The 12,554-nt window shown below is 38.2% G+C and overlaps 1 protein-coding gene across 5 annotated transcripts in view; it reads left to right on the top strand.

Moving 5' to 3' along the window:
• The window catches only part of NBEA (neurobeachin), a 661,454-nt gene that overhangs the window by 319,905 nt on the left and 328,995 nt on the right, over positions 1–12,554 (top strand). For all 5 annotated transcript variants that reach the window (XM_055542371.1, XM_055542373.1, XM_055542372.1 and 2 more), the window contains exon 35: positions 2,640–2,704. In XM_055542371.1, the coding sequence (XP_055398346.1) occupies positions 2,640–2,704 (65 nt within the window). The remainder of the gene's footprint in view (positions 1–2,639; positions 2,705–12,554) is intronic.

Raw genomic sequence — 12,554 nt, 5'->3', positions numbered from 1 at the left:
GTCATCTTAAAATCCTATGTCACATAAGTGTTTGATATGCAATGGCACCCCACTCCAGTACTCTTGCCTGGAAAATCCCATGGACAGAGGAGCCTGGTGGGCTGCAGTCCATGGGGTCGCAAAGAGTCAGACATGACTGAGCAACTTCCCTTTCACTTTTCACTTTCATGCTTTGGAGAAGGAAATGGCAACTCACTCCTGTGTTCTTGCCTGGAGAATCCCAGGGACAGGGGAGCCTGGTGGCCTGCCATCTATAGGGTCGCACAGAGTCGGACATGACTGAAGTGACTTAGCAGCAGCAGCAGCATGTCTGAGAAAGGATGACCAGGACAGTTAGAGGTGGCAGAAGAGCAAGATAGACTAAACCCATAATTTTTTTTTTTTTTTTTTTGGCTTGGGTTCAGAGAACATAAAATAGTTTCCCTTCCTATGGATGGGAAAAAATAGAAATAGAGATCCTTTCTTTTTGTGTTCTCTCTTTAGAACCAGCTATGTAAGTGGAGCCAGCTCCAGAGATAGAGGTAGTTCCATCATTAGCTGTCAAACAACTCCATCAGCAGCTACACAGCTATAGCAAATACTAGAACCAGTCCCGGCAGCACCTCTGAGCTAGAACCAGTGCCTGCACTAGCACTGGGATAAAGGTAGGTCCACCTGTAGATCTAGAGCCAGCTAGCTTACCAGCTCCTTTTTAACGCCAGCTCTGGCTTCAGCTCTAGAGGTGACATCAGCTCCAGATCTATAGTTGTCTAGAGTCATTTCTCTCAGCAATTCTCACACCAGGCCTGGCACCAGTGCGAGAATTAGAATCAGTCCCAGAACTGGATCCAATTCACAACCAGTTCTAGCACTACTGTCTGAGCTAGAGTTAGTTTGGCACCAAATCCAGAGAGAGAACTAGGGTCAACAGCACACCTAGTGCCAACCTCAGCGCTGTATCCAGCACCAGCACCAGAGATGGAGTCTCCCCACAGCTAGAGCCAGCTCAGGCACCAGCTCCTGGGCCCATTCTTCAGCCTGAGTTGGCACCAGCTCTCAGGCCATCCTCTGGCTCTGGTGCGACTCCACCACCAGAGCGTCTCTTACTCTCCTCTGAAATGGTGTCTTTTTTATTTTTGTAGTTTCACTTTTGTGTTTCATATATTTTGTGGTTTGCTATATTTTAATTTTTCAGTTCACATATAATAATATTTTTAGCTTATTATTAAAAAATGCTGTTAGTGATTAAAGGGTCTTGTATTTTTCAGTTTTCCTGAGCCAATGTATGTACATGGATGTTTTCTAATATTTTGCAGCTGTCCTTAATTTTGCTAGATCTTTTCTTGTCCTTTTCAACTACTCTTTTTCTAATCTTAAAAATGTGAATGGCTCCCAAGAATCAGCCTAGGTCTTCCTGTTTATTCTTCTTTGGAGACTTTGACTTAATGCTGTGCCTCAATTAATGCAAAATATATGAGGATAGCAATAAGTCATTTTGTTAAAATGTAGAGAAAAGTGTTGCCTATAATTGTTTTCAACAAAAATTATTTGAAAGGTTTAATAAGTTCATTATAGTGCAACAAAGATCTTATCATTTTGATAAAGATTATGGCAGATAAAATATAATGTGCTCAGTTACGTCTGACTCTTTGCAACACCGTGGGCTGGAGCTTGCCAGGCTCCTTTGTCCATAGGATTTTCCAGGCAAGAATACTGGAATGGGTTGCCATTTCCTTTTCCAGGGTGTCTTCCTGACTCGAATTGAACCCGAGTTTCCTGCATTGACAGGTGGCTTCTTTACCTCTAGTGTTACCTGGGAAGCATTTAAACACAATGGCTTTGCTGAAAACAGAGTCATTTAGGCTTTTATTAGATCATTCCTGTCCTCAGACTATCACCTCCCTGTTTCCAAGTTGTTGATTCTGTCTCCTGGGGAAATATAGATTCATGATTATTTCTATTTCTTAACAGAGCTACTTAGAACAGAGAATATTTACAAAGCAATTACCTACTTTGGGGGACCACACTTATTCCCAGCATGTGTTCAAAGCTTTAAAAGGAAACAAGATCAGGAACAGAGTGAAGGAGTGACATGGAGACTGTGTTTCCAAAGCCATAGTCATGGCCAACACTTAATTAGTAGAAAATCATGGAGGAAAACTCTATGGATGGGTGGCATGACTGATCAATAAGGATTTTTAATAAAACTTTATTAGGCAAATATTTATTTGTAGTATCATTGAAAGGGGTATAATCTTTAATCTAAAAAACTAAATTTGCCAGCTATATTAGAAAGACCAAGAAAATAAAAGTCCCTGGAATAAATTAATAAGCAAAAAGCTCTTTAAAACATATTCTAAATATGCCATAAAAAGTGTAAAATAAGCAACATTTTACTGTCACAGTGAGGATCTGTTCTTGTGACCTCACTTTCTATCTCAGTCTGCATCACTGGGAATTCAAAAGCGCCTTTTAACTAAACAATAAAGGATTGCTTTTAAAATTTTCATTTCTCAGAAAATAGCATTTGTTAACAATCTTTTAGAAAGATTTAGAAATATCACGTGGAAGTTATTAGCATCAACATGATCCTTAAACCAGATGTTAACTTTCATTTACGTGCTCATTTTTCTTACACGTGGTCTGCTCTCTCCTTTTAGGAATGGCAAAATTCTATTCAGAAGAATGCAGGACTTGCATTTATTGAGCTCATCAATGAAGGAAGGTAATTAATTGTACAGTATTTAGACAACTAGTCAGTGTACATTTTATTCCACTGGGTGACTGCTCTTTCCTGCCATCTGTTCCAAAAATATGTAACAAAATATATTTTAGTTAAATGATTTATCACACAGGTACTTATACCTTAAAGGAACAAAGTTTAAAATGTTTAGCAATTTTCATTTGGGAGAGGGGAAGCAGGTATGAAATAAAGGGACAAAGTCTGTAAGATTTGTGTGAGTTCTGAGCCATGTCTTACCAAATAGTAAAGTTGTTTTACACAGATCAAGTGAACCCAGCCTGCAGTCCCATCTGCTGCTCCATCTGTTCTCAAAGCCATGTTCAGTGTTTACTCCCTCAGCCCGTCTCAGTTCGTATGAAGTAGTTTCATTCGACCATATCATGCTTTCTGCTATCCCAGTAAAAATGCGAGAGAAGTTAAATGTAGGAACTACAGTGGTCTGGCTAGGAACATGTTTATACCATTGTTAAAATGATGTCATGGTGAGATTTATGTTTGAGCTCATTATTGCATTTATCACTTTTATGATAAACTGTCATTCATTATGATTTTTCCTATACTTTATTGGCAATGAATATAGTAAGATAGATGTAACGGACAGCATTCTGACATGTACAGCTTCTCTTAGCCAAAGACTTGCATCCCTTACAACTTGAGTTTCATCTGTGACAGAGTGTGTTCTTTGGAAAATAATGCCTGAAGATTTGGCATAGTCTGTGTCTCATTTGAAACCATATTTAATTATATTAATAAGGAAATAATTTTACTGTATATAAAACTTACCTTTATCAAAAGAGGTGTCATTAAAGAATATTTTACAGGGTAGTCTTTGAAACCTAAGTTGTATATGCTATAAATACCTATTTTGAAAAAAGTTAAATACAATTTAGTGGTTTTTTTCCATCAATGTTTTATATTCTGAGAAATAGCCTCTGTTTTTACAACAATTCATCTTACTGTGCATTTCTCACTTAGATATTTTATGATTGAGTTATTTTTAGTCATAATATTACAACTCTAAATATTAAAATGAAATTTGCCCTACTGCCAAGCAAAAGATACAAGAGAATATTAGTTTTCTTTTATAGCATAATCATTTTAAACATAGTAATATACTCTACTTCTTATAAAACTTTATTGTGAAAATAATTGATAATAATTATTATCCATGTTCAGGCAATGAAAAATAGAAAAAAATTATTTGTTCAGGCAGTTCATTGTCATATGAGTTATAAAATCTCTCATTTCACATAATGCTAGTTTTGCTAACTCATTTCATCTGTGAACTAAAAAAACGAAAATTATGCTGTTTATCAGGAATTCTGAAGAGTTAACAAATTGAACCTCTAGCCTGTAAGATTAAGATTATAGTTATTTCTTGGAAAAGAAGAAGAGTGAAAATTTTGGTAGTAGAGATTTTTAGCTTTTGAAACTGTTTTGTTATTCATTGGTAGTGTTTGGCATTTATTTTGATTTAGGGAAGAAGTTGGAATTATAGAAAGTAGTTATAATTTTTTTAATTTAATCCAGGAAAACCTCTAAATGCTCATCATAATATTCTTTGTGCCATTTTAGATTTGTTTTTCCATTTTTATACCAATAGTTTCTCCAGTAAAAATGATTTTGGAACAAATAGTGAAATATAGCTAGCTATAAATATATAATCACATCTCATATATATATTAACATAGCAAATGTCTATTTAGCACCTACTGTATGTGGCTCAGATGGTAAAGCATCTGCCTACAATGTGGGAGACCTGGGTTCAATCCCTGGGTCAGGAAGATCTCCTGGAGAAGGAAATGGCAACCCAATCCAGTATTCTTGCCTGGAAAATCCCATGGACAGAGGAGCCTGGTAGGCTACAGTCCATGGGGTTGCTAAGAGTCGTACCTGACTGAGCGACTTCACTTTCATATACCAAACACCATTATGGGCACTGGGAATAGAGAAGTGAATGAGACAAACATGTTTCTAAATTTTGGAGGAAAGACAAACAGACTAGCACATACAGTAACACAAGGGTGCTGTGATAGGGTCGGATGTTACAGGTACTAATCTGAGAAGAAGGAAGAGCACTTAACCTAGTCTGGAGGGGTGCATTCTCCAGTTGGTGGTAGTGTCAGGGTTTTCAAAAAGTGCATCCAAGCAAAGCCAAGACCATGAAACAAAAATAATCTTGCCAACAAATGATGCTGGAACAACTGGACATCCAAAAATAAATGCAGACACAGACTTTATACTCTTCACAAAACTTAGCTCAGTGTGGATCACAGACTTAAATGTAAAATGAAAAATTATGAAACTCATAGAAGATACAAAGGAGAAAATCTAGATGATACATTTGGTGATGAGTTTTTAGTTCTAAAACTAAAGGCATGATCCTTGAAAGAAAGAACTGATGAGCTGGACTTCATTAAAATGAACTTCTGCTCTGCAAAAGACAGTATCAAGAGAATGAGAAGACAGCCACAGACTGAGAGAAAATACTTGCAAAAGACACATCTAATAAAAGACTGTTATCTAAAGTATACAAAGACCTCTTAAGACTCAGCAATAAGAAAACTGATTAGAAAATGAGCCGTAGACCTTAACAAGTTCCTAAACAAAAGATGTACAGATGGAAAATAAGCAAAGGAAAAGATGTTCCACATCATAGGTCATCAGAAAAATGGAAATTTAAACAACAGTAAGATACTACTACACACCTATTAAAAGAGCCAAAACCCAGAACCCTGGCAACACCAAGTGCTGCTCAGGCTGTGGAGCGACAGGAACTCTCATTCTTCACTGGTGGAAATGCAGAATGGTACAGCCACTTTGGAAGACAGGTTGGCATTATTAAACTTAGTCTTCCCATACAATACAGTAGCCATGCTCCTTGGTACTACCCAAAGGAATTAGAAACTTACATTCACACAAAAACCTGCATGTGGATGTTTAGAATCATTTTATTCACAATTTCTAAAACTTGTAAACAGCCAAGATGCACTTTAGTAGGTGAATAGATAAATAACTACCCATTTATCTGATGCATTAAGACAATGGAGTATTTATTAATTAGTGCTAAACAGAAATGAGCTATCAAGCCATGAAAAGACATAAAGGAATTTTAATTGCATATTTCAAGATGAAAGAATCCAATATATGAAAAAGCTACTGTATGATTCTAACTATATGACATTATGGGAAAAGGCAAAACTGTGGACACAGTAAAAAGATCCATGGTTGCCAGGGCTTAAGGGGAAGCAGAGATGAATAGGCAAAGCACAGAGGATTTTTAGGGCATGAATCGACCCTGTATGATACTGTAATACTAGATACATATCATTTTGCATTTTTCCAGACCTTTGTAATATGCAACACAAAGCATGAATCGTCATGTAAACTGTAGACTTTGGGTGATAATGCAGTCTATGAATGTAGGTTCATAATTTGTAGCAAATGTAACCACTCTAATGGGGATTAGTGATAATGAAGGAGAGTACAATAAGTTGGGGAGGACATCTGGGATATCTCTGTAACTTCTGTTCAAGTTTGCTGTGAACCTTAAACTGTTCTTAAAATTAGTCTATAAAAAGAGTGAAAGTAGGAGGCCCTATTGCCAAAAAAGAATGGCAACCCACTCCAGTATTCTTGCCTAGAGAAGCCCATGGACAGAGGAGCCTGGCAGGGTCCATGGGGTCGCAAAAAGTCAGACATGACTGAGCGCTCATTAGTTGGTATAGTACAGTAAACAGAGCACCATGTTAGTTGAGAACTGAGAAATGATTAGGACATGGCTAGATGAAAGAAAAAAAAAAGTAGGAATAAAATTTTGGACTGAGGGAATAGTATAGTGCAAAAGCCTATTGGTGAGAGCCAGCAAGACGTGTTGCTGGAGAGCTCTTCTCAGTCATGAACATGCTGTTTCATGCGCATGCGAACAGCTGTTTCAGCGCATATTGTATGCCAGCCACAGAGAGGCCAGGGTCATCCCTTTATGGCAAGAATCCTACCATGAAGGGGTTTGTAAGTAGTGCTAAGGATGCAGGAGTGTAAAGGATGGAAGAAGTTTGGCATAATCTGCAGAGTGACAAATGGATTTCTGGGGCTGGAGACTGGAAACGAGATAGCTGTCTGAAATTTCAGAATCTCATTGAAGAGAATGGTGTCATAAACCAACTAAGAGTGGCTATGAGGATGGAAGAAGTGGACAAGTTTGAAGTAGCTGGTGGCTCAGGTGGTAGAGAATCCACCTACAATGGGGGAGACCTGGTTTTAATCCCTGGATTGGGAAGATCCCCTGGAGGAGGGCCTAGCAATCCACTCCAATATTCTTGCCTGGAGAATCCATCTCATGGACAGAGAAGCCTGGTGGGCTACAGTCCATGGGGTCACAAAGGGTTGGACAGACTGAGCGACTCAACACACAACAGAACACTTAGAAATTAAATCTATAGAACTGCTGATAGATTGAATGGTAGAGAGGACAGAAGGAATCATGGGTACTTTGCTTTCTTGTTTAACAGCTGGATAATTTACAATAAGTATAGTTTACTTAGAACAATACAGAAGGAGAGACGTAGGTTGAGTAAGAGATGTTTTTATTTTTGGTTACACTGAGTTCATAGGGCTTCCCAGGTGGCATTAGTGGTAAAAATAAATAAATAAGTAAATAAATCCGTTAGGGCTTCCCTTGTAGCTAAGTGGGTAAAGAATCTGCCTGCAATGCAGGAGACCTGGGTTTGATCCCTGGGTTGGGAAGATCCTCTGGAGAAGGAAATGGCAACCCATTCCAGTATTTTTGCCTGGAGAATCCCATGGACAGGGGAGCCTGGCAGTCTGCAGTCCATGCTGTCGCAAGAGTCAGACACGACTTGGTGTCTAAACCACCAACCACTGCCAGTGCAGGACAAAGCTTTGATCCCTGGGTCAGGAAGATCTCCTGGAGTAAGAAATGTCAACCCACTCCAGTATTCTTGCCTGGAATGAGGAGAGGAGCCAGAGGCTACAGTCCATGAGGTCGCAAAGAGTCAGACACGACTGAACATGGAGTCACATGCTCTGAATTCGTAGCACCTGTGAAAGTTCCAAGTAGAAATGTTAGATTGATGTCTTAGATTTTGGGTGTCAGGCTTCAAAGAGACAGCTCTTGTTGTTTAGTCACTTGAGTTGTGTCTGGCTCCTTTCTGACCCCATGGACTGTAGCCCACCAGGCTCCTCTGTCCATGGATTTCCCAGGCAAGAATACTGGAGTGGGTTGACATTTCATCCTCCAAGGGATCTTCCTGACCCAGGGATCAAACCCGCATCGCCTGCATTGGCAGGTGAGTTCTTTGCCACTGAGCCACTTGGGAAGCCCAAAGAGACAGCTCATGTAGAGATTTAGATTCAGGAGTTCTCAGCTTGCGTGTGGTCAGTGGGGGATAAGGATGCAAATGTGGTGCTCAGGGAGAGTGTGTGGAGTGGAAAACCTGGGGCCAGGCTCTTACTGCTGTTTCTGCTGGGAGTCTTCTTTCCCCACATCTTCACATGATTGATTCCACCCATCATTGAGAATCCGCTTAAATGTCACACTCTCAGAGAGGCTCCCCTGACCATCTTATTGAGTTATCGATTCAGTAGCATTATCTCAAAATACTTTCTTTATACAAGGTTCAAATACCAGTTCTCCTATTGATAAACTAGGCATGTAATATAATCTCCCTCTGACATTGTTTCACATCTTGCCTAGTTTCTCTGAAAGTTGGAAGTAATATATGACTTTTTTTTTTACAACTACAGTAATATTGGCACCTTAAAAATGGAAGTTTTTTATTTTTTGTTATGACATATAATATTTTGCTGACTCCTATATTTACTTTGGCCCTTTCCTTTTCAATTTAAACTTTTCTCTTTCATAAATTTGAACTGGGAGTTCCAAATCAAAAAAATATCGTATTTAAATGGTTGGGATGTAGTTATAGTGAAAACACATTGCTTTGTTTATCTGGCCTATATTTGTTGATGCCCACTATATCCAGGCACATGTTAGATTCTTTGCATATACTTTTAGCACATTTGCATGGAAATGCAACATTTTTCTTAACATTTGCTAATACTGTAAAATGAAACATACACAAAATGTTTTCTCTTGGTTGTTAAATATCAGTTTTAATTTGTCCTTGTGGGAATGAAGATAAAAATCTTTAAGTGGAAATTGTTATAAATGTTTATGCTACTTAACAGCCACACTCGTGAATAAAATTCATCAATCATAGGTGGAGAAAGCAATTGTGCAGTTGTCTACAATTAACAGGACAAAAACAGTTGATGAATGTGCAGCTGAATTAAAATACTCCCTAGGACAGACTGAAATTATAAACTGGATCATTTAAAGGAATCTAACAAAGGATCTTTATAATTAAAACAAAGCAAGGTTAATGGGATGTAAAATTGCCTATAATATCTTGGCAATAATAATTGGATTTTAAATTATTAAAATATGAATTGAACTATAAAGCAAATAAAGACTTTTAAATTATAGAACTTGAGTAATCTTTTGAAATAAATTAATCATTTGCCTAAAATAAACCTTTATCACTCTTTTGGAAACGTATAGGATACAATTAATGAATATTCATGACAAGTCAGAATGTATTCTTGTTTAGCACTGAATTTGACCTATGGTTCACAAGATTCCAATTTATCGGTTTGTTCTTTAAAATTTGGAAAATGTATACCTTACATTGCTTACATTTTGAAGAAGAGAAGCATATTGCATTCAAGTATAATTTTTTACTGATAATATAACCTAAACTTTAATATCCTCTTTAATTTAACAAATGCTATTTAATAATTGAACCAATAAGCTTTAGTTTGCTTGAGTTTGTTTCGTGTCCTTGATTTGGCAAAAACTATGTTTTAAAAAGGGGATTCCCAGGTAGCTCAGCTGTAAAGAATCTGCCTACAGTGCAGGAGATCGGGTTCGATTGCTGGATGGGAAAGTTTCCCTGGAAAAGACATAGGCTACGCACTCCAGTATTCTTGGGCTTCCCTGGTGGTTCAGATAGTAGAGAATGTGCCTGCAATGCGGGAGACCTGCATTTGATCCCTGGGTTGGGAAGAACCCCTAGAGGAAGGCATGGCAACCCACTCCATTATTCTTGCCTGGAGAATCTTCATAGACACAGGAGCCTGGCAGGCTACAGTCCATGGGGTCGCAAAGAGTCGGACACGACTGAACAACTAAGCACAGCAAAGCACATGTTTTAAAAACCAGCACCTTCAGACTCTATAAGAAACTTTTTTCTTAGAGTTAAGATAATGATTTTGAACCAAGAAACCATAGAACTGCCTAAAAAACAAAGTTCCCTCTATATTTTTTCATCTAATACTTTATTTATACTTTTTTCTTACTATTCAGTTATTCATTTTAAATATTAGTAAATTATTAAACATATGAGCTTCATAAATCAGGTAAAAAAATCTGTGCTTTTACAAAATGTTTAGATCTTAAATAGTATTGCTAATTTATAGACTTTAATTTATTGACAATGAATAATACATTTACTGAAAACTAAGATAAACAGCTCCCATTTAATAATGGCTAAATTTCAAGTAAAAAGGAAATTATTTCAAGATTAGTAATCATAAATTTTATCTGAATTACATTTAGAACCATGTTTAAAAAATATATGCATATATATATATGTATTTAGGTTTTTTTTAGTCCCTCTGAGAATGACTTCAAATGGACTTTCCTTCTAGCACCATTATTTTAGCTTTGGTGAGAGTTAAGTAGTCTGACAGAATGTGGTCCACTGGAGAAGGGAATGGCAAACCACTTCAGTATTCTTGCCTTGAGAACCCCATGAACAGTATGAAAAGGCAAAATGATAGGATACTGAAAGAGGAACTCCCCGGGTTGGTAGGTGCCCAATATGCTACTGGAGATCAGTGGAGAAACAACTCCAGAAAGAATGAAGGGATGGAGCCAAAGCAAAAACAATACCCAGTTGTGGATGTGACTGGTGATAGAAGCAAGGTCCGATACTGTAAAGAGCAAGATTGCATAGGAACCTGGAATGTGAGGTCCATGGATCAAGGCAAATTGGAAGTGGTCAAACAGCAGATGGCAAGAGTGAACATCAACATTCTAGGAATCAGCAAACTAAAATGGACTGGAATGGGTGAATTTAACTCAGATGACCATTATATCAACTACTGCGGGCAGAACCCCTGCCTGAGAAGAAATGGAGTAGCCATCATGGTCAACAGAAGAGTCCCAAATGCAGTACTTGGATGCAATCTCAAAAAGGACAGAATGATCTCTGTTCATTTCCAAGGCAAACCATTCAATATCACAGTAATCCAAGTCTATACCCCAACCAGTAATGCTGAAGAAGCTGAAGTAGAACGGTTCTATGAAGACCTACAAGACCTTTTAGAACTAACACCCAAAAAATATGTCCTTTTCATTATAGGGGACTGGATGCAAAAGTAAGACGTCAAGAAACACCTGGAGTAACAGGCAAATTTGGCCTTGAAATACGAAATGAAGCAGGGCAAAGGCTAATAGAGTTTTGCCAAGAGAACGCCCTGGTCATAGCAAAACCCTCTTCCAACAACACAAAGAAGACTCTATACATGGACATCACCAGATGGTCAACACTGAAATCAGATTGATTATATTCTTTGCAGCCAAAGATGGAGAAGCTCTATACAGTCAGCAAAAACAAGACCGGGAGCTGACTGTGGCTGAGATCATGAACTCCTTATTGCCAAATTCAGACCTAAAAAAAAGAAAGTAGGGAAAACCACTAGACCATTCAGGTATGACCTAAATCAAATTCCTTATGATTACACAGTGGATGTGAGAAATAGATTTAAGGGACTAGATCTGATAGAGTGCCTGATGAACTATGGACGGAGGTTCGAGACATTGTACAGGAGACAGGGAGCAAGACCATCCCCGTGTAAAAGAAATGCAAAAAAGCAAAATGGCTGTCTGGGGAGGCCTTACAAATAGCTGTGAAAAGAAGAGAAGTGAAAAGCAAAGGAGAAAAAGAAAGATATAAGCATCCGATTGCAGAGTTCCAAAGAGTAGCAAGGAGAGATAAGAAAGCCTTCCTCAGCGATCAGTGCAAAGAAATAGAGGAAAACAACAGAATGGGAAAGACTAGAGATCTCTTCAAGAAATTTAGAGATACCAAGGGAGCATTTCATGCAAAGACGGGCTCGATAAAGGACAGAAATGGTATGGACCTAACAGAAGCAGAAGATATTAAGAAGAGGTGGCAAGAATACACAGAAGAACAATACAAATAAGAGCTTCATGACCCAGATAATCACAATGGTGTGATCACACACCTAGAGCCAGACATCCTGGAATGTGATGTCTAAGCAGACCTTATAAAGCATCACTATGAACAAAGCTAGTGGAGGTGATGAAATTCCAGTTGAGCTATTTCAAATTCTGAAAGATGATGCTGTGAAAGTCCTACACTCAATATGCCAGCAAATTTGGAAAACTCAGCAGTGGCCACAGGACTGGAAAAGGTCAGCTTTCATTCCAATCCCAAAGAAAGGCAATGCCAAAGAATGCTCAAACTACCACACAATTGCACTCATCTCACATGCTAGTAAAGTAACGCTAAAAATTCTCCAAGCCAGCCTTCAGCAATACGTGAACCATGAACTTCCAGATGTTCAAGCTGGTTTTAGAAAAGGCAGAGGAACCAGAGATCAAATTGCCAACATCCGCTGGATCATGGAAAAAAGGAAGAGAGTTCCAGAAAAACATCTATTTCTGCTTTATTGACTATGCCAAAGCCTTTGACTGTGTGGATCACAATAAACTGTGGAAAAT

The sequence above is a fragment of the Bubalus kerabau genome, chromosome 12 (assembly GCF_029407905.1).
Source record: "Bubalus kerabau isolate K-KA32 ecotype Philippines breed swamp buffalo chromosome 12, PCC_UOA_SB_1v2, whole genome shotgun sequence".
NCBI classification, from domain to species: domain Eukaryota; kingdom Metazoa; phylum Chordata; class Mammalia; order Artiodactyla; family Bovidae; genus Bubalus; species Bubalus kerabau.
The sequence above is the reverse complement of the archived record's forward strand: the minus strand, read 5'-3'. Positions and strand labels throughout refer to the sequence as shown.